A 26,216-nucleotide genomic window follows, 5' to 3' on the forward strand; every position below is an offset into this window, starting at 1 on the left:
CGAGTTGGCTCAGGCTAAATTAAGCAAAAATGAGATTTATTGAAAGGATATCATGCAGCTTCAAAATGGGCGGGAAGGCTGGAAAATTAGGTTCAGAGAATAGATGGACCCAAGGGAACCTGGTAAGGTGGACATATGGCCAAGAGCCCCACCCTAAAATGATCTGAATGAGATGTCACTATTGATGCTGCCACCCTAAATGTGGCCCCTGGCATTACTGCCACCCACCGCTGAAATCTGGATGCCACCAGAAGAATGAACATTAAACTCTTCCTGTGTCTCTGTCATTCCCTGAGACAACTTGCAAACTCTGCATTAATTCCTTCCTTCATCAAGAAGTGGAGCCTATTTTCTGACCTCTGAATCAGGGCTGACTTGTTTTGAGCAATTGAAGTGAGAGCAACACTGTACAGTTTCTGGGGAAGACTTGGAGCTCCCACAGGAATGCCCCTTCTGAGAATCCAGCCGCCATGCTCTGAGGAAGCCCAAGATGGCCCCTGGAGAGCGAGAGGCCCACACATCCCCCAGATGTTCCAGCCTCAGCCCAATTGCCCCAGCTGGAGCCAAACGCTACAGAGACGAGCCATCCCCACCAAGTTCTGCCCAGCTGGCAGGACTGTGAGCAAGTGACTGGCACTGGTTGTTTCAAGCTGCCAAGTTTTGAGGTGGTTTGTTAGGCAACAATACATAATTGAGACACTGTCTTAAGCCTCAAACTCTGCAGAGCAACAGCCAATTAGCCAAGTCTAGGTCCATGTTCTGGCTGCCAGGGAGCAGACAGAACAGACATTGCAGCTTCAGTAGCAAGGGAAAGATATGCCCCATAGCAAGGTTCCATGGTGAGGAATTCCCCGTTTAGATAGATACTGGGAAGACCCCCCCAAATAATCTGTTAAATTCAGTACCTGACTTTTTCCTGTCTCTGTCTATCTGCTTTTCATATACTGACTTTTTTCTAGGGATATTGCTAATTGTGTCTCCATCCCCAAAAGTATAGTATTTCCATTTTATATATCTTTGTGTTTGTGGGATTCTTAAACAATGGATTGGATCATTTTAATGTAAATAAAATGGACTTAGGAAATGTCAACAATTCTGCCATATGGTACTCCACATACTGCCTCAGAAAAAATACCCATGAGGGAGAATCTTCCCTGGCAGGGAAACATCTCTCAAACCTAAGACTTGCTATGCCATGAAACTGGAAAGAAAACTTCCCATCAACCTTAAGTCTCCAAATAAGCTGGGAAGACCCCCTGAACCATTTCCAAAGACTCATAACTATTTCCCTGGCCCAGACTCTGCCTCGTTCACTGAACTCTCCTCCCTGCAGCCAGAAATGATTCTGATCATGCCATCCCACTGCCTGAAACCCCCAATGTCAGGATCAAAGCCGAAGTCCTTAGCTATGGTGAACACGGTCCTTTAGTATTTGGCTATTGCACTCCCTTCTCTTCCCTCAACTTCTTCCCAGAGCCAGCATGACTTGTCAGCCATGCACAGCCCCTCAAAGTTATCTGCACCCACCAGGTCCTCACTAACCCTTGTCTTCGCACATTCTGTTCCCACTCGTGGACTGTTTCTTCCCATCTTGCTGTTCCCCCAACCCAACTTCCTGCCTGGTGGTCTTTTACTCTTCGTGCAAGATTCGGCAACTCTACAGAGCAACCACTGAGAAAGTCACTGAAATATATAGTTAAAAAAAAAAACAACAGAGGAATTAAAATGGTGTGCTAAAAAAATATGTATTTAAATCAAAAGAAGATAATAAAGGAGGAACAGAAAGGAGACAATGAGAACATATGTCCACACAAAACTTGTACATGACTGCCCATAGCAGCATTAGTCATAAAAAGTGGAAACAAGTCAAATGTCTATCAGCTGATGAATGGGCAAAAAAAATGTGGTCTATCCATACAATGGGATGTTCTTTGGCAATAAAAGAGAATGAAGTACTAATATATGCTACAACATGGATGAAACTGCAGAGCATTATGCTAAATAAAAGCAAGATACAAGAGATAATATGTGGTATGATTCCATATATATGAAATGCCCACAAAAGTAGCCTCTATAGAGACAGAAAGTGAATTTGTGTGTAGGATTGGGGTCGGGGGTGGGAGTGGGAGGTATGGGGGGTGGAAACAGGAAGTAGCTGCTAATGGCCACAGGGTTTTTCTTTGACTGGACAAATATGTTCTAGAATTGACTGTGGTGATATTTGCATAGTTCTGTGAATACACTAAAAACCACTGAATTGTACACTTTAAATGGTAAATTGATGGTATGTGAATTACATCTTGGTAAACCTGAAAAAAATTAATTAAAAAACATTTTTAAAACTTCAGCTGAACCACCACCTACTCTGAGGCTTTCCCTGACTTCCCCAAGCAGAATGTACACACACACTTTTCTCAAGTAAACCTGTACGGTACTTCATAGAGGCACATACAATTATTGCAACAACTTTTTATTTCAGAAAATTCCAGAAAAGTGAGCATGCCATTTTAAGAAAAACTTTATTATGGAAAATATCACACATATAAATTAGAGTGAGCCTCCACATACCTATGTCTCAAGTCATGGTTTTCCCATCCAATTATTTTCAGCAAGCCATTTTGTCCATTCCAATGCTCTTAAACCTGAGGCCCAAGGAACCTAGAAAATATAGGTCCATAGCAGTCTGATAGCTAACATTTATTCAGTGCTTTATGGGTTAATAACTGTTCTAAACACTTGGTATGTGTGAACTCACTTAATCCTCAAAATAACCCTCAAAGGTGACATTGTTATGCCCATTTTACACTGAGGAAGGACATCAAGGTTTAGAGGCCAAATAACTTCTCCGAAAGCCAGTAAATGGAAAAACTAGAGTTCCAAATCAAGGTTACTATCTTAAGCATACATACCTCTCTCAGAAAAAAATATATATAATCATCTAACATAGAAGCTGAAAGAATGGTGTTCTCTTTCCTGGAGTTATAGCCATTTTACAAGGTCAACAGCACAGATGAAGTATAAATGATCTCACTTCAAACTAGGGCTAGTAGGTACCCATCCCCTTCCCCTGAATCCCTCCATCTGACTCAATTTTATGGCTCTTATAAATGTCTAAGGCCACAGGAAGGACCCCAGGCTTGCTTCAACAAGTCAAAAGAGCATTTATAAAGCCAGACAACACTAGAGTCCCCTTGAATTGTAGAATGATGCTATCCAATACTGTAGCCACTTACCACATGAGGCTGTTGAGCACTTGAAATATGACTAGTCCAAAATAAGTTGCACTGAAGTAAAATATATACTGTATTTTGTAGACTTAGTACAAAATGTACAATACTGATTGCATGTTAAAACACTAATATTTTAGATATACTGGATTAAATTAGTATTTTATCAAAATTCATCTCACCTGTTTCTTTGAACCTTTTGAGCATGGCTACTAGAACCTGTACAATTATGTTCGGGGTCACATTTCCAGTGTGAGGGGAGCAGAGTGCCGCCCTAACATCAGCTCCCTGTGGGCCTCACCTTGTGAAGGCTTCTCACAGGTTCACCAAGAAGTGGGGCAGCAACTGGCACAGAGGAATGTGGGCCAAGTGCAGCTAAACTCAGACCAGAGCTCTGGAACCTTCAGAACTCATCAGTGCCTAGAAACTGGTCAAACCCTCCACTAACAGCAGCTTCTGAAATAAAGATGAACACAAACTGTCTGTTTGAAACTCAGGCTGGGATACTCCTGAACCTGGAAATTCCAAAAAGTTCAGTCACCAGAGAGACGTTTGGGGGCTTACGGCCACAGGGCCAAGGCTGACAGAGCTGCAGCCAGCCAGGACTTCCATTCCCAGAGATGGCGCTGCTTCCTCTCTCACACTGCTGCTGAGCAGAGACGGTTCTCAATGATGTGACAGAGACAATGAGTTTCAACACTGCATTTATTTCATTTCACCATCTGCCTAATGCATTGTCCACACAACACTGGGGTTGCCTATCCAGAAAGACCTTTCCCTCCCTCTCTAGATTCCACCCCACCCCACTGCCCATGTTAATTAACTGTCATACCTCCATCCCTCTCAAAACACCATTACAGGTGTTTATCTGTGGCAGTCAACTGGGCACATTTGAATGCTAGACTATACTGGAGTGTTTTTGCTGTCCTGCAATACAACCGTGTTATTAAAAAAGCAAAGGTACAGAATCTCTGTCAAAAACCTCACCTGATTACCAGGTTACTGGAGAGTGAAGGCTGATGCAATCCTTAATCCAGCTGCATCAGCTGCTAGGTATTAGCAGGAAGTGTGCACACTCAGGCATCCGAGTAGGCAGGCATGGACAGCAGTTGTCATGGCACCAGTGAAGTCTTTGAAGGCTGGAGGCACGTCACAGGGTAACTGTGGCCTGATTTCTCCACCCCCATGCCCAGTACCCAGCAAGGACTCAATACCTGCTAATCAAAGGGAGGGAAGAGGTAATTAGAGAATGCTCAGCACTCTGGACCCTGGGATCAGCACATCCTGAGAAAGAGAAATCCAGCCCCCAACAGCTGGCACCCAGCCTGGCTCTACAGCCTCAGTGCTGCTATGAGCTGGCCTGGCACTCAGGTGGGTGCTGTGCTCTCGCATGCAACGTGAACAATGTCACAGAACACCACCAGATGAGGCCACTCGGTGACTGTCATGGATAAAACCAAACACCACATGACTCCATAATCACGTCTCAACACAGACCAAACATGAACACTGCCCAAACCACAAAAAGGGCCAGACACCTGCTACCCTAACAGTGGCTGCTGCTACTTCACCAATCCCAGCTTTAGCTTCACTCCATTCTTCTTACCTTCCTAGTAAAAATTAAGATGCCCAATCACAGAATTCTGCTTCCTGATGACCTACAATCCGTGAGCCCTAGTCCCTCCACCAGAGCACCAAACAGAAGCCCAGATCCGTTGAGTCCTATCACCCTCTGACTCAAACACCTGGTGGCTCCTCATGGCCTGCAACTTCCCTCATTCAACGGGTCAATAAAACCAACTTGGTTCAACTACGTGGTCCTGCAGAGTCTTTGGCTAAAGGGAATTAACAGTCCTTAGCTATAAACACTAATTCCTTGTGCCTGTAGCTACCTCTGTGCCTACATCCTCTGGCCAGAAGGGCAAAAGAAAACCAGCACGCGGTGGTGGGGGGAGGAAACTCAGTGGCAGCAGCTGAGGGTCCTTCTACATGGCATTTGCCATGGCCAGCCCCACGTTGTGCAGCGTTCCACTCCTGTCTCCCACTAAACACAGCTCATCAGAAATAGAAATGACTACTACAGGGTTACTCATGAGCCCCCTGTCTTGTCAATGGGTTTCAGCCCCAGGCAAGTTCGCTATGGATTCAGTGTGAGCAAAGAAATGACAGTAGAACGTCCTTGGGGTGAAAGGGTTTATTACCCGGCTTGTTATCCCATGGTAGGTTGAGCATTAGCATCTTTGCCTGTGCCCAGAGAACTGGGCCAAGCTCTCTATACAGTGCAATACTAATTTATTGCCTAAAGGTGTGGAAGGGGTAGCCTAGCAACAGGCCAGTTACATCATCAGGTGGTTTAAGTTCAATGAGGATTCTAGCCATAGGAACCCCAACTTCCCCACACAAACCCCACCACACACACACTAAACCATTTCATTAACTTCAGTCCTTTTAACAAATTACCTATGACTCGTTGGACACAACAATCAAGGAACACAAACGTCTCAAAATCTGGCAAACTCCTTGAATTTGGAACAAGGCCTGGAGCCAGGGAAGTCCGGCCTGCTTTCAAGTGTATGACCTGAGCAAGTTACTTAAACTGAGCCTCAGTTTCTCTCTGCAAATTAAGAGAACACTGTAAAGCTGCTCTGAGCTAACAGGGCAAAGGCCCAGAATAGCAACTGGCACATAGTAAGTGATGGCAGCTGGAAGACTGTCACCAGTCACCTGATGACCACTTTGCCCACCTCGTGGCCCCCTCCTCCCCACTATGCTGACAGTTCCTTCATTGCTGCCCCATCAGGGCATTCCTGTCAACTCACCTGCCTCTTCCCCAGGCTGGGAGCATTTGGAGCACAAGGGATACTGGACTTGTCTGTCCCCACCCCACAACGAGAAACTGGTACAAGATGGGATGTCGCAGAAAAAGTTTGTTGAAGAGTATCATAATTTTATGAGTTGTAGCTGAAACCAGAAATGCAGAGATTTTATTCAAATACAAGTGATTTTTCCCCCTTTGATGTCTCCCAGAAGTGTGGCAGCTAACTTGGCTCTAAACCTTTCCCAAACACCAAACTTGCCCTGTGCCTCTCAGATTTACCACATGCCTGCAGACTTTTTCCATCCAACTTATTGCCCACAAGATCACATCTAGCAATGACTTTATTGAAGAGACTTTAATCAAAATTCACCTCTAGAACAAACTGCCATGTGTGTGCTTAAAGCTTAGCAGGTATTTTCGCCAAGAGAAGAAAAACCCTCAGGTTCACACTCAAAGGAACTGCAGTCTGGCCCCACGTGTGGATGCCTAGGAAACCCACTGAAAACTAACATGTGATATGGAGCATACAGGTGTATTTGAGAAACCCAGTTTAATCCTGTTTATCTTTATCCCAGAATTTAGTCCATGCCACAAGAGCTTTCAAGGATTGTTTCAAAAATCAGTTCTATCAGGTTTTTTCAGCTAAGATCTAGTGTCCATTTTAGGCAAAAATTACCTATCATCCAGACCAAAATAGTCTTGAAGAAAAAGAAAGTACTCCTAACAATAGGTTTCCTAACAAAGTATGAGGCAACTGTTCTTAAAGAGCACCTTGAGGGCAAATAAGGTATTCAGCAAGGAAAAGCAGGCCTCCGTAATACCAGTCTTGACTACTTGTTTTTCTGCAACTTGCTTTAGCAGGAATTTAGATGCCATCAAGTATGGTAGTTATAACCCAAGCTTCAAAAAAGAGGGCAAGCCTAGGGAAATGCCTGTTCCAAGTACTGTGCAGTCAGCACGGGGGAGAGTAGGGCTCTCGGTATAAACGCCCAACAGGATGGACTCCTGAGTCTCACCTAGAATTAGCACTGAGCTGATTGTGGCCTTCCCTTACCCAACCCAGGCCTTCTGGACAGCCTGCTGCTCCTTAGGCACTGTAACTCCGGTGGGGGGAGGGAGAGTGGGGCGGGACTATGTTCTCAGCCCAGGACAAATTACCTTTGAAACCGAAATCAGAGAGAAATAAAGTTGGAGTAACCCATTTACTGCTTACAAGCAGTCGTCCACTTCTGCTACCCATGTCTCTTACAACCCAGCTGCTAAAAAGGGACCCCAACCAACCTCTCCAGTCCAAATATACCCACACTCCCCATGTAATCACCTACTGATACAGAGATGCACTAAGGCAGGCGAGAGAGTCTGGAAATACTGCAATTTTACCCACAGGCACACAGTCTGAATATTACAGAGTGCAGAGAATAAAGAGGGAATTCCGGTTATGCATAGGATTCATGGTCAGCTTCCACGACTAAAGGTTTGGCCAATATAAAACTTGGGGCTAACTCATGATTTTATTCAACTGTGTTATCCTCCATTTACAAAGAAAATTAATGTCTTGTTTGACAAAAGTCTACAGAATACAACTGTTGTCAAGTTCTCTTAGAAATAAAGGAAATATTTACTTATTTTTGGACTCAAGATTTCTTGAGTGAATTCCACCCCTTATCACAGATCTTATATAAACTGCATGAACAAAATCAATTCCTATACTGCAAAACCACTGTAAACTCTAAAGTAAAGACAAAGAAGCAAAGTGGCACCATACTCTTTTATTTCAATCCTCAAACAATATAAGGAGGTGACAACTTCTGCTACCAAACCATGCAAGTAATAACAAAGGAAAACATTAACAACAACACAACAGTCACTTCAGGGTAGTTCACATTTCACAGCAGTGCTCTGGCAGTACTGGCAAGTGTTTCTGGCCAATTGCCTCCAGCAGCAGCGATCCCGATGAAGCCCTTCTGATCTCAGCAGAAGAACCACTGCATCTTCTCCCTGATAGTTTGCACTCTGAGGCACTAACACCACAACTATTACACTCACCAGCCTTTTGTAAACCTCATCATAAAATATGTAACTAGGTATTGTGTTGTGATGGCAACAAAAACTAAAAACAGAACAGCAGTGGAAGAGTAAACTCGAATGCTCCCAGTAAGGCATCAGCGAATCGCTGCTGGCTGGACTCTTCATTTCACCAGTTAAAAGAAAAGTTTTTATTTACATTTCTTGGCAAACCCAATATTCAGAAGCTTAACCAGCAGGCTCAAGTTAAAAGTTTAAAAGACAGTCCCCTCCCTTTTTTTGGTAAATAATTTTCATATAAAACATGAAATCAAGTTCTACTTATAAAAAAAAACTGAGTATTTATAATAGTAAAAATATATATGTTTATATTTCTCTTTTTAAAAAGATACTTAGAAACAATACTTCAAAAGACTGGAGCTACTACCCCCAGCCCCTCATCCTGCCAGCTTCCCGTCTGGCACAGGTATGTTAAGGCAAAGGCTCGTGGAGAGGCACATCCACCCAGCTGAGGGCTGGGGACTCGGCGTCCCCACACGCCCCTCCACAGGGTCAACAGAAAGCCTTCTCCCTCATGTTCACTGAGCCGTCCTGCATCCCAAAGTAGACTCTCTCAGCCATGTCGATGAAGAGACCTGTGTCCACCACACCTGCAGGACAAAGGGCAGAAAGAAGCGTTAACTGTCAGCTTCCCAAGGCCAAGAAGAGAGTCAAGGACAGCAGGGTCAGTAGGAGCAACTACCAGTGGCAGCACTGGACAAATGACAGATCCAAAGATTTTCCCTCACATAACAAAAGAAATTCTGCTGGATTTTATTTCTTCTTGCAATCCCTTTCTCCCCTGCCATCTTGGCTATCTTGCTATACCCCAATGTGCCGAGCTTTTCCCTGCCTCAGGGACTTTGCTCATGCTCTTCCCTTTGCGGGGCTAGTCATCTTTGAGTGCCTCAAGGGACTGGTTCTTCTCTGTCCTTCAGATATCAGATGACAAGGTGTCATTTCAGAGAGGCTTTCCATGACTCCTCCAACCCCCACTCCAGTTACATTCAATCACACTATCAGCCTGAGAAGTTTCATCCATAGAGTTCAAGACATTTGCAGTACATACACCCAACAAAAGACCCACATCAAAATACATAAACAACTCCCCAAATCAACCAGACAACTCAGTAGAAAAACAGACAAAAGATTTAAAGAGGTACTTCACAAAAGAGGCTATATAAAATGGCTATAAACACAAAAAATGATGCACAAACTAATTAATCAAAAGGGAATGCCAATTAAGACTATAAGATACCAGTCCTCATTCACCAGAATGAATGTAATGAAATTTGACTAGGATGCAGACACTCCCACATGTTGATGGTGGGAGTAAATGGGCAAAACTACCTTAGAAAACATTTGTTAGTACATCTCCTAGAGCTGAACATATTCAGACCTACTGATCCAGCAATTAGGCACACATATGGTCATCAAAAGACATGTGTAAGAATGTTCAAAGAGGCATTTTTCCTAACAGCCAAGAACTGGAAACACCCAAATGCCCATCAAGCATAGATTATACATACATTTTTTTTCACACACATATATACTATGGAATACTGTTCAACACTGAAAATTAACTGTAACTGTAAGCAACCTTTACCAAAAATATTTACATATACAGTTGACCTTGAACAATATGGGTCTGAACTTTGTGGGTCCACTTACATACAGAAATTTTGCAACAAATACATTGGAAAATTTGTGGACATTTGTGACAATCTGAAAAAAACATTTTTTTCTAGCTTGCTTTATTGTGAGAATACAAAATACATGTTCATCAACTGTTTATGTTATTGGTAAGGACTCCAGGCAATAGTGGGCTATTAGTCATTAATTTCTGGGGAGACAAAAGTTATACATGGATTCTAACTACACGGGAATCAGCAACCCTAAGTCCTAGGTTGTTCAAGGGTCAACTGTACATACACATACCACAATGAGAGAATCCTCTTAACTATCAGAAACAAGTCTGATGGCCCCGGTGTGCAGGGAAAATGCACATGCACACATTGCTAGTAGAGGGTGAACTGACACAATCCACGGGAAACAATTTAGCAACATCTAGCAAAGTCAGATACATGCATTGCTGATCTAGTAATTCCCTTTTAACAAACTACTGGAAACAAGTTTCCACTAGCAGAGAAATAAACAAAATAAACAATAGCCATAAAATGGAAAGCCACGCAGTTGTTTTAAAAGGAAGAATGAGGAAGCTTTTCTGGGAACCATTATGTAGTGAGAAAAAGTACACAGCAAAACATCCAGTATCTAGTGTGCTGTCACTTGTGTGGAAAGGGGAAGAGGGTGACCTGCATTTATGAAGACCAAGTCAAGAAGGACACACAATTTTGGTAACATCAGCTGCCTACAGACAGGGGAAAAGGTACTGGAGTGAAGGGAAGAGACTTTTCATTGTTTACTCGTGTAATTGCGAACATAAATTAAAGATAAATAAAACTAAAACTTCCAAAGGCAACCCCCAACACATAAACAAATAAAATCATCTCTCAGCAATGAACAGCCTTCAGTAGAGGAAAGATCTGCTGAAACAGAAAGGTCCCAGCACACTGCACAACCGGAGCCACCCTAAGACAAGCATAGAGGCCACTCAAGACCCATCGTTTTCACAAATTCTGTAATACGAGGTGCCAGCTTCCAGCTGATCCAAGAGAAAGTCAAACCAGGTTCAGAAAAGGCTTCAAAGAAAAAGCAGAGATGAATGGCAGCAGTCTAAGGTCTGGTCTTAGAGCAACCTCTCCTCAGGTCACTGAGATCCAGGAAGTGACTGACCCACCCTGCCCCCCAAACATGGAAAGGGGAAAGAGGCTCATGAGAACATGAGGGACAGAACCGCACTGGCTCTGACCCATCTACAGAGCCTTTCTGCTCTGGATGTAGCCCAATGGACATCCAAGGGATTGACCAGCCACATGCCTGTTCAGCTGCCCTCTAAGTGTACTCACATATAAGAATATACATGGGACAAGGGCAGGGCGACAGCGCAAATGAAACTTGCCCTGCTTCTCCTCCCTTGACCTTGGTCCAGCACCAAGTATTATCATGGATCAAATCGGGAAGAGACAAGAGAGAAAAAGAAAAGAGCAAACCACATGATGATCCTTGTTGGCACTATGCTAAATGATTTAATACTAGCCTCTCTTTTTTAATTTTCTTCACTTTAACTTCCTAATAAAACTAAACTTCTCTAGGATGCAGCTTCTATTTACTGAGGTGGAGAGCAAAGTATGGGAGAAATTTCCTCACAGAGGACAGACATCTCGGTATCTCTGTAAACCAAGATATGAGCGGGGTTACAGAGCCACCTAGTGGGCACTTCGAGAAATCCACCTACAGAGGAACAGGGCTGACACGGGTAAGCTGCTCCCTATGTGGTCCCTTGGGTTTGTCTGCATCATCAGGGGCAAGTTTTTTTACTAACAGTGACCTCTGCATCCTCTCTTCTTCCTGCCCTCTTGGCTCTTTAGTTCTTCCACTAAAAAGAGATCCCTAAGTGAGGGAATAAGCAAAATTTAACTCATCCTTTTTTACTTAATAAAAGATGGTCAACAGACCATAGTAAGCTAGCTCTTTATTGCAAGGCATATATTCACACCACTTTCATTCCCAATAGCACGGAAAACTTAGAAGCTAGTATGTTTAATTAATGGTGAAGATAGTATCCTTTCTTCCTAGGGATTTATTCATCCAACAAACACTCCCTTGTGTGATGGGCTCCATTTAAACTAATTTAATCCTCCCAACAACCCTATGAGGTGGATACTAGTATTGTGAAGTGTGTGAAGGTCACACTGATAGGACAAGGCTGGGTTAGGATTCCCACCCAGGCAGTCTGCTCCAGAATCCACCCTTAGCCACTAAAATCTACTAAATTGACCTTACCTGCCCCATTAGCCAGTTCTGGCCCAAGAATATTCCATGTCATGGAGTATCCCCAATTAGAATTTCAGTCTCTCAGTATTGTTAAGACTGATACCTCTCACAACTGCCTCCTCCTTTTAATCCCCTCATATAAGCCCTTGATACCACCTCTGGGGCCTGGACTCGTGACTCACCTCTACACTGCCCACCCAGCCTTCACCCAGGGCCCCAGAGCCCTGGTCCAAGCTTCATTAGAGGCTCTTTACCACTCCCAGGGTTCATGTCACACAACTGGTCCTTGACCCAGCACCAAAGCAAGGTGGGACTAAAAGCTCAGGATCTAGAGGCAGACAACCCAGGGCTCCCATCTTGGCACTGCAGTCCTCAGGCAAATCATTTAATTTCTCTTGATGTGTGTCCTCCTCTGTATCTCATAAAATTGGGTAATCAAATGAGACATTTTTAAACACTTAGCACAGTACCTAGATTACCCTATGGTAAGGCATAGACCAAAAGCCACCTTTCCTCCACGGACTTCCCCACACTCACCAAAAGAAGCAGCCTATGTGCTCTCTGGACTCTTGGTATTCCTCTAGTGGAATTTAACACATTTCATCTGATTTGCAGGAACAGCTCCCCCAGGTTTTCAACTTTCCTTGAGACAGATTCCCTGTTCCACAGATGGGAGCACTCCCTGCAACACGTGGCACAGCCTGCCTGTGATATTTATCTAATGAGCATGAGAAGGAAGTCAATTTTCCCCACTGCTTAAGACAAGACCCCACAGAATCAAAAAGACTGCAGTCAATCCCCTGGAGGGGAAGGCTCTATGTTCCGTGACCACCACTCACATTACCTGGGATCATTTTGATAGCTGTGTTCACTTCACTCCATTTGTGCACCCGGTCAAACTTCCAGTCTAAGATAAAATTCCCATTATCCGTCACGACAGGACCCTAGAAGATAATTTTCCATATTTACAGAGGACGTAGGCAGAGGTAGGCAGAAAAAGGGAGGAAAAGGAAGAGGAAAAGAGGCAGGTAGTAACTAAAGACAAATATCTTAATTAACCTGATCCAACCAGATCTCCCGCCTCGTACTTTCTAGAAGGCAGTGCTATGAAGCAGGAATGTGCAGCTCTGGAGTTAGAATCTGAGTCCTGAAGCCATGTAGATATAGATCTCAGGAGAGCCATTAACCCCGTGAGCCTCAGCTTCCTCAGCAAAAAAGGGATGATGAATGATACATACTTCCAAGGCAACTTAGGTATAACATATAGGTAAGCATTTAGCATAGGGAGGGCTCAACAATTCTTAGCTAGGGTCCAAAACTACAGCAACAGACCTGACTACCAATGTGGAACAACCCTCTCATGGCTGCAGCATGGTAGGTACCCAGTAATACAAAATATGACATTATTTCACCACCACCTCCCATCAAAAAATTAGGGAGCAGAGATGGGTTCTCAGCGCAAACAGGCAGGGGGTAGTTTTAGCTAATTAATCCAGAATTCCTCAACAGCTCTGGACAAAAGCATTTAGGATGCCACAAATGTTGGCAGAATGCTACAGTCAAAAAGGCAAGGGAACCAGGGCTCCCCTGCAGACCAGAGAAGGGGTGGGAGTTCAGCAGAGAGCTCCACAAAGGGAGGAAGAGGAAGCTGGGCTCTTGTCTGGAAGAACTCCAGCTATGAGAGAGAGCCCCCAGCACCTTCCTCCTGGAGTTACAAAGGTAGCCAGAGTCAGAGCTCTGTAAAACCACTATGATTAGGACTATGATTTTTAAAAAGTCACAAAAACACCAGGAAGATAACACATCAAAATAATTCATCAGGTAGAATTACAGATAATTTGCTTTCTTTTCTGTATCTTCCAAATTTTTTAAATAGTAGTTATGTCTATAACTACATATATATAACATATAAATACGTCTATTACTAGTTTTGCTTGTTTAAGTATAAGAGGAACAAAGTTCTGTGCAACCCACTTCACAAGCTGAAGATAAACATTTGGACTAAGTATCTGAAGTGTTACTGGGGAGGGGTTCACATCCCCCAAGAACTGTCACATTTCACCACAGAATGAGAAAGGAGGAAAGAAGAAAAGTACATCATGAAACCTGAAAATCTTTCTGCTCCAGGGGGACTTCCCAAAGCCCATTTTTAGCAGCTGTTAATCTGGGTGGTCTAGGCCTCTGGTACAAAGGTCAGACCACCTGATGAGCATCAGATCCCAAGGGACAGAGAAAAAGAATGACTCCTCCATTTGCCAGAGGATGTGCACTGCATTCAACATGAGTCGTAGTAGAGTAACTACGAAAGCCAGTGCCCAAAAAACAAACCAACACACTGAATAAAAATAAGCAAATAAAAGACAATTGCCCAGTCTAGGTGCAGAGACCACAACTGGAGCAGGAAGGGGGACACCACACCAGGGGCCTAGCTGCCCTCGAAGCCTCCTTGGCCACTCACGGCCTTGTTGACAGCCATTCGGAGCTCAATCTCGCCCCCAAACCTCTGGGTCACAGCTCGGCTCACTGGGACATAGGCCATCGGGATGACCTCAATCGGGATTCCCTTGTGCCACTGATCCCCGAGGTTCTTTGAATCTTTCCTGGAAAGAAAGAGCCAAAAAAGTACAATATAGTTTTTAACTCTTAAAGAAACACCCCCAACTCCCTCATGTAAGTTAGCTCAATGGTACAGTAGCCAAACACCAAATTCAGGGACAGGGCTGAGTATATGGTACGAGGGCAGGGGAAGGGAGCAGAGACAGTCACACAGGGCTTCATACATACTGGCTGCTTTACTAGCTAAGAAAAGAGATATTTGAAGTAAAGATGACAAAAATGTTAAAACTGAATATGACTGGCTTGTGGTTATACAGGTCTTTATTATTTATGTTATCCTACAGCTGTATTTCATAAGTAAATACATTTTTTAAAAAATCAGTATGCTCAGGGCAACTGCTTTCCAGCAGACTCCTTGGAGAACCCCAGGGCCTGGTCAAAGGCTGTGCACAACACAAGTCCCACGTGGCCCTGGGGAAGCAGGTGTGCTGAGTCATGGCTGTGGGCCTGGCTTGGCCTGCTTCCTCTGAGGCTCCTGCGGGGACCAACGGAGTGGCTGATATATGAAGACGTGCCCTGTTAGCAAGCGCGTTCCCTCCTTCTTTCAATGGACACGGGCAACAGCAACTCCTGCCTTCAGCACAAAAGCAAGACAGTCGTCCCTGACACTGGCCAAGTCCTAGCCCTCAGGCTCAGAGTCAGAGTCCTTCCATTTCTCTACTTCCTCCTCTATAAAAAGGGGTGAGGCCTTGGGTCTAATCTACCTCCTCAGTGAACAGCCCAGAACACTGAACACTGTACCTGAAATCAGCGATCACGATGAAGCGACTGGCATAGCCAGCTACAATTTTCTCCTGGGTCAGGCAGCCTCTGCGAATGGGAAGAACAGAGCGGCAAGACACAAACCCAGTTTAGTAACTAAGGCCAGATTCAGAAAACCCAAATCCACTTAATTCTGGCACTTAAGAGAAATATAGTTTTTAACTCTTAAAGAAACATCACCAACTCCCTCATGCTGTGCAATGGGCTGAACTGTGTTCCCCCACAAAATTCATGGTGAAGCCCTAACCCCCAGTGTGAATACAGTGAGAAGAGGAGGCCTCGCACGAGGTAATCATGATTAAATGAAGCCGTGAGGGGAGGCCCTGGTCTAAGCTGAATGTCCTTACAGGAAGAAACACCAGAGAGCTCACTTCTCTCCCCCATGAGGATGCAGAGAGAAGGCAGCCATCTGTACGGCAAGAGCCTCCAAAACTCTGCAAAATACACTGTTGTTGTGAAGCCACAGTCCCATCTCAGGTGCATGTGACAGGAAGCCCTGTCACCTGGGCATGGCAACATATAACTTGTGCAAGCTTTGCACAACCTGCCCTATTTGCTATCAAGCAGATAAAGTGGAGAGAGCAGAGTCAGATTTTAAACTAATTTTATGTCATTCCAAAGGCACTTTGATTACAGAACCAGCAGAACAGGACTTCACTCTTCAATTCACTGTTCCCTGTCCACCAGATCACACTTCAGAAACACCCACTAAATGTTTAACAGATGAATGAATAAATACACCACTAACTACTCACAGAGGTAAGAGCAGCTTTAAAGCAAAGATCACACACTGGGGCCCCCAGACCAAATAACCTAGCCAGGTTCTAGTCACCAGATTGCTACTCACAACCAGAAATACCAAGCTGGCTCTGTGGCCATAAGCTATCAACAATGTAGAGACAAATTCCCGAATGTCCCAGTGGCAATTTGTTTATTCTGTATTCCACTTTGCGTTGCTAAGAATGAACTGGCAGACACTCTAGCAATGTAGTCCCCACAGCACTCACCCACCGCCCTTGATGAGATTGAGATCAGCATCTACTTCGTCAGCACCATCAATGGCAAGGTCGATCTGTGCGGGGAAAGAAGGTAACAAACCCACCAAGAGCTCAGGGCAAAGCTTGAACATGCAATTGTTCAGCAGGACCCCAGCAGCCCTGTTAGTTAGATACAGTTCTTCCCACGAAACCAACCAAGACGTGGAGCCTCTGAGAGGTTAAGCTGTTCTACTAGGGTCACCAGGAAACAAATATGGGGCCCAGGAACCACACCTGGGTCCAGCTTTTACCCACTCCCTGTTCTTAGTGATGGGCTTCTCTGTGAACAGGATGCAATTACTGAGACCACACAATCTCAGCATGGGTGACATCACCCCAAAGTACAGAAACAGATGTACAATATATCATGTATGAAAATTTCACTGGGGTGTAGTGAGGGTGAGGAAATAATAGAAAACGGGCTGAGAAACACTGATTTAGAAGTATCTGTACTCATGTGGCAAAAACACAAGCAATTCTGAGGAACAGAGAAGACACAAGGAAATTATAAAGTTGGCACACCTTCTATATGATCCAGAACAGGAAATTACCTGAGCCTCCCCCACCCCCACTCTTGCCCCAGCAAAGCACCTGCCTAGGCCTGCCCACTCCCTCTGCGAGGAAGCTGCCCCACGAGTAGGAAGAGCAACTAGGGGGAAATCTGTCATCTTTCAAAATATTACTTCTCATCAGTCCTGGCACTCTTAATTGTGAGGTAGCCTCAATACAGCTTCTTGAAATAGCAGCACAGCTAACTTCAGGGTGCAAATTCAGTCCAAGCTGCACTTAGCAGGTGCTTGGCACAGCAACGGTAGAAAGCTGCAGAGCTGCAGAGAAGCACCGTCACTTCCACTTTCTCAGGTTTTATCCTTTGTCTGAGCTGCGGCCAGCATTGCTCCCCCGTACTGACCCCAGGGCCAGGCTGTGCCATGCAGCTCTGTGGGGCCTGGACGGCTACAACCTCTTCTGTGTGGGTTCCACGCCCACCTTCAGCCCAAAATGCTCTTCTCATAGCACTGAATAGCTGATTCAACCTCTGCCCTGGCTCTGCCCACAGAAATCTCCCAACAAGCCCTTCCCATGGTTTTACTAACCCCTCGGAGGCCCCGTGTACCACGATGATCTAAGTCAGTGGAACACCATCAAGTCCCACTCCCCACTCCGGTTTCTGAGCTGCGGCAGCCCCACTCCACTCTTCCAGTCCAGCCCTGCCCCCTCCCCCTTTCCCACTGTGCACCAATGCATCCCATTCTCTCAGTCCTCATCAGCCCAGCCAGTCAGGGCACTGTCCACATGTGCCCACATGCTCACCTGGAACTGCTCCCATGGTTCCCATCTACACCCCTCTGGAATGCTCTCTCCTGCCCTTGCCACGTGGCCCTCACAGCTATGCTCAAACATTACCTCTTCCCACAAAATCCTTCTAAGTGACACAGCTCTAGTGCCAGAAGCACCCAAATTCATATGCAGGCTCTGCTACTTCAAAAAGCATGGCTTTAGGCAAATGGTTTGCCCTCTCCATGCCTTTTTCACACATAATGGCACCCGGGCTCAAGGTGACTGGAGATTAAACAGTTAAACACAGGCACACCATTTAGCAGAATACCTGGTATACTGTAAGGGCTAGTAAATGCCAGCCATGAGCACTGCTCACCTTCGTCAACTTCAGTCCCTCTGGATTGCCTGTGTGTTTAACCCTCTTTACCATAAAACTTCATGTTAATCTGTTTTCAAATATCCATGGCTGCCTCACATTATTGCTTCTTATCTCCACTTGGTGATAAGCATCACGGGCCAGCTCAATCTTACACTTCTGTACAAGGAAGCCTTGGTCCAGCCCTGAGACAGTCCAATCCCCCTTCACGACAGTCACTCTGAGCACTCAGGGTTAAACTACAGGGAATATACCGGAAACTAACAACCTCTCCACTCATGACCTCAGCCAAGTTTAATATTAAAAAGTCCCAGGAGAAAAGCTAGTATGACTAACTGACCTTTCTCCTAGACTCGACAAGATATCCAGAGCCCATAACAAGGGACAGCGTAAAAAAGGAGACACACAGAGCAGCTTGACTCTCTTACCTCTGGGTGTCGGTCCAGGTCACTGAGAGTTAAGCCATACTGCAGGATGAGCTGGCGGGCCTATGCAGGACAGGAAAAGGCACACATAACTCTGAGCACGTGGCAAGGATTCTCAGAATCCTTTTGAATTTAAGTGTCAGACACCAAGTGCTGACCAAGCAACCCTACTCCCAAATCCAATCTGGTGCACCAACTGGTACCATGAATGGCAAAACTAAGTTAATTCAAACTGGGGGCTGAAAGGAGGCAAACAGCACATAGTGAAGACTGTTCCAGCGTTAGGCGAACAGTTCTTCAGTGACCCAGACCCCTAAAACTTTTGGTAATGTAGTATATTTTTTTAAAACTTCTGTAAACAAGAACCAAGTATTAGAAAAGTTTTAAAAACAATCCAACAGTATGAAGAAAGATTGCGGAAGATTAGTCTGAATTGATACACAGTGATTTCCAGGCTATATATTATTGAATAAAAATAAGCCAAAAAAAACCCTCTACTCTCAAAAGAGTATATGAAGGCAGTACTTCCAGAATGGGCAAGTGAGGAGTTTAGCAAATTGAGAGCACCAGACCAGGAAAGATTCAGGATGTCTGTGGGAAAAGGTAGCATCATTTACTTTAGAGGCATGCCTCATAGTTAACCATTCAAACCAGCTGACAAAAGGAGAGAGCAGTGGTTACCACCACCTCATGCCCCTGCACAGGATTCCTCGCTGGTTATTCCATAATAAGTGCACCATGAACCTTTGAGTTTGACCACCCAAGTAAGTCCAAGTGGAGAGATCTGTGTGCATGTCATTGCTTACAACATGCAGTTTGAGTTTGAGGGGACAAAAAAACAAAACAGTACCTCTGAAGGAGTGAATTTTTAAGAGTCCTGTGAAATGTGAATCACTCCCCTACCTAATCAACTGGAATCGGCCAGCATTTTCTAGACCAGTACGTTGTGCTTAGTTGCCACCATGAACACCTGTGGGTTAGGAGATTGCTATCTTAAAAACACAGGATCAAGCTTCCGAATGCAGATAGCAATTTCAACAACTATATTTAGCTCACTTCTTTCACAAAACCTCCCTGAAACTACAATAAAGGAACAAACCAAAAAGAGGAGAAAAGAGCAATGAACTTCTAAAAGCTGATGGACGATAATGGACAATGGTAAATGGCAGAAATGAGAAAGAGAAATCTTAAGTCAGTACTGGAGAGAGCCAAGAAGCAACCACATAAACAGCACAGAACCTCCCAAAAGGTTCAGAGTTCGGTGGCATTGTGAACTTCAGGAAGTGGACATGATGGTGGCAGTAAAAAAGGGAAGACTGGATGAAAGAGTATTTAAGAATCTGTTATACCTCATTATCTTTCTCCACTACTGCCAAAGCAGTGTATTTATCTTCTGGAGTAGGTCAAACTGCAGGCACTGGGACAGGGCTGCAGGCACAGAAGACAGGGGTACTCTACCAGTGTACCTTTGCTGTGTAGCAACTACCCCAAAACTCAGAGACCTAGAATTTATTGATTATCATGATTCTGCAGACTGACTGGGATGCCTCTAGGCTGGGCTGGCTGGTATAGAATGGTTTCACTCATAAGCCTGGAGCTGCTTAGCTTCTCATCCTCAGGAGAGCAGCCTGGGCTTGTTCACTTGGTGGCAGAATGGTTTCAGCAGCAAGAGGGATGAAGCCCCAGTACCTTTCAAGCCTCTGCTGGTGTGCTACTTAGTCCCATGCCATTGCCAAAACAAGTCATAAGATCAAGCCCAGAGTCCAAAGAACTACTACAAAATGTTGTAGACACTTTCCCACCTGCAACAGGTACTATAGCGAAAATGGGAGAACTGAGAGCAAGTTCACATCCAGAATGATGACACATGTCTCCTTCCTAGCCCTCTTCAGCTCCTCAGCTCCCAGGACACAGGGAGGCATGCACACTCCTCCAAAAAGGGCGCTGAGTAGTCTTCTCAGGGAAATCTGACCCCTCAGAGCAAAGACAGAAGACCTGGTATCAGGAGTTTCCCAAGATAAGAGCTTGGCAGACAAGCCTAGAGTGAAGACCACACTCATCCTGAGGGCTAGTTTCCAATCAGCTTCTTAGGCCACTTGTCTTCCAAGTAAGCAGACAGCTAAGGAATGCCATATAAGAAATGCAGGAGTATAATTTTTAAAAAAACAAAGCAAGTTAACGATATTTTGGCTGTGTTGGTTGTTACATGACTGTGTCAAAATTGGGTAAATTTTACTGTATGTAAATTATATCTCCAACAAAGAATAAAGAATAACTTTGAGGAAACAGATTGTGATAAAATGAATCATAAGAAATACATACTTGGTCATTCAGAGGACCAAATATGTATTTCTCAGGTATATGTGGTCTTCATCGAAAGTTGCTGAACACACTGCAGAGTCCTAAAGGTGAACTAAGTGTTTTGTCATGTTAATGAGAGACTTTTGGACCCCCACCAAGGGCAGGGGCTGGAGGTTGAATCAGCCAATGGCCAATGATTTAGTCAATCATGACCGTTATGCAGGCCTCACAAAAACCCCTGAGAAGAGCTTATCACTCTCTGCTCTGCTTGGTTGTGTCCTGTTTCTGTCAGAGAGCTTTTAAGCTTGGGCTACTAGGATGCCTCCATGTGCCACCAAGCCAGGCCCCAAGCTCCACAAGGATAGAAGCTCCTTTATTTGGGACCTTGCCCTGTGTCTCTGTTCATCTGGCTGTTAACTTGAATCCTTTACGGTATCCTCTATTAAACGGGTAAACTAAGTGGTTTCCTGAGTTCTGTGAGATGCTCTAGCAAATTAATCGAACCACGGGGAAGGTTGTGGGATCCTTCAATCTGTAGCCGGTAGGTCAGAAGCCCAGGGAACTACCTGGGGCTTGCGACAGCTGTCTGGCATTGTGGGTGGAGCCCAGTCTTGCAGGATGGGCCCTTAAACCTGGGGAATCTGGTATTGTCTCTGAGCAAATAGTATCTGAATAGAGTGCAGTTTTTAGGCACCCTCCTAGTGTTAGAGAATTGTTTGGTGTTAGTATGTGTGGGAAGACCCCCTCCCACATACTTACACACATTGAAATTGGGTCTGGGAACCCAAATGGCATGCGTTATACTACTATTACAGTTGCGTATAATATTATTATACACACACACACACACACACATATATGTAGGAAAAAAATACACCATTGCATTTGGTATTGGACAAGTGGGAATAACACAGATATATAAGGAGAAAAAAGATCTTAGAACAATTATCATTAACTTCCTCAGGGAGATAAGAAATTGAAAAAATTGAACCCATAAAACAAGAACACAAAAAAACTTTCAAAGAACAAAAAAAGAATTATTACTTGAAATTAAACATATGAGAGCAAAATAAGCTCAGTGGAAAGACTAGGAAGAGAAAAAGGTGAAAAGACAGAGAGTAAAACAGGCCACAAGTGCAAGGACACAGTAAAGGTTCTAGAGAGATGACATGATATTATACATAAAAAACCCTAAAGAATCCACTCCAAAACTACTAGAACTAATATCTGAATTCAGCAAAGTTGCAGGATACAAAATTAATACACGGAAATCTGTTGCTTTCCTATACACTAATGATGAATTAACAGAAAGAGAAATCAGGAAAACAATTCCATTCACAATTGCATCAAAAAGAATAAAGTACCTAGGAATAAACTTAACCAAGGAAGTGAAAGACCTTTACAACTATAAAACACTCATGAGAGAAATTAAAAGAGGACACTAGTAAATGGAAATTCATCCCATGCTTTGGGTAAGAAGAATTAATATTGTCAAGATGGCCATCCTGCCTAAAGCAATCTACAGATTCAATGCAATCTCTATCAAAGTACCAACAGCATTCTTCAACAAACTGGAATAAATAGTTCTAAAATTCATATGGAACCACAAAAGACCCTGAATAGCTAAGGCAATCCTGAGAAAGAAGAATAAAGCAGGGGGGATTATGCTCCCCAACTTCAAGATCTACTACAAAGCCACAGTAAGCAAGACAATTTGGTACCAGCACAAGAACAGACACATAGACAAATGGAACAGACTAGAGAGTCCAGATATAAACCCAAGCAAATATGGTCAATTAATATACAATAAAGGAGCCATGGATATATAATGGAGAAATGACAGCTTCTTCAACAACTGATATTGGCAAAGCTAGACAGCTACATGTAAGAGAATGAAATTGGATTACTGTCTAACTCCATACACAAAGGTAAACTCGAAATGGATCAAAGACCTGAATATAAGTCATGAAACCATAAAACTCTTAGAGGAAAACATAGGCAAAAATCTCTTGAATATAAACATGAGTAACTTTTTCATGAACATATCTCCCCAGGCAAGGGAAACAAAAGCAAAAATGAACAAGTGGGACTATATCAAACTAAAAAGCTTCTGTATAGCAAAGGCCACCATCAATAGAACAAAAAGGCATCCTACAGTATGGGAGAATATATTGATAAATGACATATCCAATAAGGGGTTAACATCCAAAATATATAAAGAGCTCACGTGCCTCAACAACCAAAAAAGCAAATAATACAATTAAAAAATGGGTAGAGGATCTGAACAGACAGTTCTCCAAAGAAGAAATTCAGATGGCCAACAGGCACATGAAAAGATGCTCCACATTGCTAATCATCAGAGAAATGCAAATTAAAATCACAATGAGATCACCTCACACCAGTTAGGATGGCCAGCATCGAAAAGACAAACAACAACAAATGCTGGTGAGGATGTGGAGAAAGGGAAACCCTCCTACACTGCTGGTGTGAATGTAAATTAGTTCAACCATTGTAGAAAGCAGTATGGAGGTTCCTCAACAAACTCAAAATAGAAATACCACTTGACCCAGGAATTCCACTCCTAGGAATTTACCCTAAGAATAGAGGATCCCAGATTCAAAAAGACATATGCACCCCTATGTTTATCACAGCACTATTTATAATAGCCAAGATATGGAAGCAACCTAAGTGTCCATCAGTAGATGAATGGATAAAGAATATGTGGTACATATACATAATGAAATATTATTCAGCCATAAGAAGAAAACAAATCCTACCATTTGCAACAACATGGATGGAGCTAGAGGGTATTATGCTCAGTGAAATAAGCCAGGTGGAGAAAGACAAGTACCAAGTGATTTCCCTCATTTATGGAGTATAACAACAAAGCAAAAACTGAAGGAACAAAACAGCAGCAGACTCACAGAACCCAAGAATGGAGTGGCGGTTACCAAATGGAAGAGGGTGGGGAGGGTGGGGAGGGAAGGAGGGAGGGAGAAGAGGATTAAGGGGCATTATGATTTGCACACATAATGTAGTGAGGACACAGGGAAGGAAGTATAACACAGAGAAGACAAGTAGTGACTCTACAGCATCTTACTATGTTGATGGACAGTGACTGTAATGGGGTATGTGGTGGGTCTTGATAATGGGGGGACTCTAGTAAACAAAATGTTGCTCATGTGATTGTATATCAACGGTACCTTAATAAAAAATCAATATATAAATAAATAAGGGTCCTAGAAAGAATGTCCAGACAAAAGAAAGGAAATAAAATCAAAGGGATAACAGGGAAGAAACCCAAAATTGAAGAGTGTGAATTTGCAGAATGCAATGTTCCAGCAAATATGCAGCAGAGTGGACAAAAAGCCCACACCAAGGCACAGCACAGGGCAATTTCAGAACACTAGAGACAAAATAGGCTTCCTAGAAAGGATCAATAATGAGAGCATCATGCTCAACAGCGAGCTGAAAACCAGAAAACAACAGAGAAATAACTTCAAAATTCCTAAGAAATGACTTGACACAGAATTCTCTCATAAAATAACTGACTTCAGAGAGGCTGTAATACAGACATTTTCAGATGCCTGACATGTCAGCAAACTTGCATCCTATACACTTGGGTAGCTAACCTAAGGGGTGTGCTTCACCAAAAGCGAAGGAAACAGAGCAAAACGGTGTGGGGAAGAGTGAGGAGGGAAACGGGGCAGCAGAGTAGGAAACCTCCTGACTACGAAGGGGGACCCAAAGACATCAGCCAAGTGCAGCTGCTATAGCACTAGCACCCTGAGGACCCACAGAGACTTGGCCAAGAACAGGAAACCGATGGGTTGGAAAGAAGTGAGACTGCCCCACCTGGGTAAGGGTTTGGGGCTGAATTAGATAAAGTGCGCAGACAACCAAGCAAATGGAAAAAACAAAGGCAACATTTACTGAACTTTCAGGAAAACAAAACAATGGACAGATAAGGAGGAGTAATCACAGGTCACGTCACAGCTCAGCCACAGTTTGGACATCACAGGTCTATAAACACTGAGTAAGGCCTCACCAAAATGTTATTGTATTGGGAGCCCAGGAGAGAAAGGTGTGTGTAGAGCAAGGAGGGGAAGTAAAGATAACCAAATGCTCATCTTCCATTCATCCATTCAACTCAAGTTAAAAAAAAATTTTTTTTTAATAGCAAAAAAGCATGTAGTTTTGAAATACTGTAGCAAATATCCAATCAGCTAAGAGTTTTTAAAAGTATGTCTGTCTAAATAGCAAGAAATGCTGGTGGTCAGGGGAAAAGGATAAGAAGAATGTGTTGGGGGTGTTTTTTTAAATAAAAAGACTTGGATTATTTGATTCTTCGATCCACGTGTGTATAACTTCAATTAAAAATAAACAGCAACATAAAATAATTTATTAAATAAGAAACATACACACTTTCTATTTTAAACTCTGCTTCTTCTGCCATGATTTGCCTTTTTCATTGCTCACAGTACTTTGCATATTAAGTCTGATAGTGAATAAACTACACAAATACACTGAGATGAAAAGTCTGTATAATCACAGTAAAATATATAACCAATAATAATTATGAAATAAAATCTTTTCTATAGAAAACTATTTTTAAAAACAGATATTACTGCTTATATATTTGGTAGCATGATAATGACTGGTTTTGGAATATAGATTAAAATTCAGTAGGTTGTTATTTTATGCCTTGCTTAAAACATAGATGAAAGACTAGCAAAGCATGTTAAACATTACAATTTCATAGAACAAGAAAAAAGTGGCATAAGATATTCTCCCAAGATAGACATAAAACAAACCATTCTGTCAATGGCCAGTGCTGTTTTGCCCCTAAATTGGAGTGTGCTGGGATGTCATCACTGAAGGAGATTGCCTTCGTGGGCTGTTAGATCCCAATGCACTGACATGTTGAGGTCAAATTCTGTCTCAGTGAGATAATTGTGCAGCAAAACTTTTTTTTCAGGCTCCTTCAGTGATGCACATAGTATCTAAAGAAGCCACATGATTTAGATGATCTCGGGGAGGGAGTGGCAGAAGAATTTGGTTGAAACTAATCTCTCCCTCCTCTGAAATGAAGAGCCCAGTGTGGCAGTCATGTTGCAACATGTGAGGTGCTTTGTTCTGCATTTATACTCTGTTCTTTCTCCCTCTTGGACTGTAAGCTCTTCTAGGGCAGAAGATGTATCTAATTCATATTTTCTGTTCCCAGCAAAACCTGGCACAGTGCCTCGCCCACAGCAGGGGCTCAAAAAATATTTATGAAACAGACTCATAGCTTTTTAGTTAGACTTGAATTCTGTCGTGCAAAGTTTTAACCTGCAGAAAGAGCCGAGTTTATAGCCAAGGTATCACATTTTCTAAAGACCATTTATTTTCTGTTAACACTTTTGTCTTATTTTA

At 43.4% G+C, this 26,216-nt stretch overlaps 1 protein-coding gene across 1 annotated transcript in view; it reads right to left on the reverse strand.

Annotated features, from left to right (window-relative positions):
* Positions 1-7,799: 7,799 nt before the first annotated feature.
* Positions 7,800-26,216, reverse strand: part of RPIA (ribose 5-phosphate isomerase A) — a 31,359-nt gene continuing 12,942 nt past the window's right edge. Inside the window, exons 4-9 of the mRNA XM_036931082.2 lie at positions 18,504-18,563; positions 16,392-16,456; positions 15,364-15,432; positions 14,465-14,606; positions 12,851-12,950; positions 7,800-8,720 (exon numbers count right to left, since the gene is read on the reverse strand). Of these exons, the coding sequence (XP_036786977.2) occupies positions 8,623-8,720; positions 12,851-12,950; positions 14,465-14,606; positions 15,364-15,432; positions 16,392-16,456; positions 18,504-18,563 (534 nt within the window). The 3' untranslated portion in view covers positions 7,800-8,622. The remainder of the gene's footprint in view (positions 8,721-12,850; positions 12,951-14,464; positions 14,607-15,363; positions 15,433-16,391; positions 16,457-18,503; positions 18,564-26,216) is intronic.

The sequence above is a fragment of the Manis pentadactyla genome, chromosome 2 (genome assembly GCF_030020395.1).
Source record: "Manis pentadactyla isolate mManPen7 chromosome 2, mManPen7.hap1, whole genome shotgun sequence".
Taxonomy (NCBI): domain Eukaryota; kingdom Metazoa; phylum Chordata; class Mammalia; order Pholidota; family Manidae; genus Manis; species Manis pentadactyla.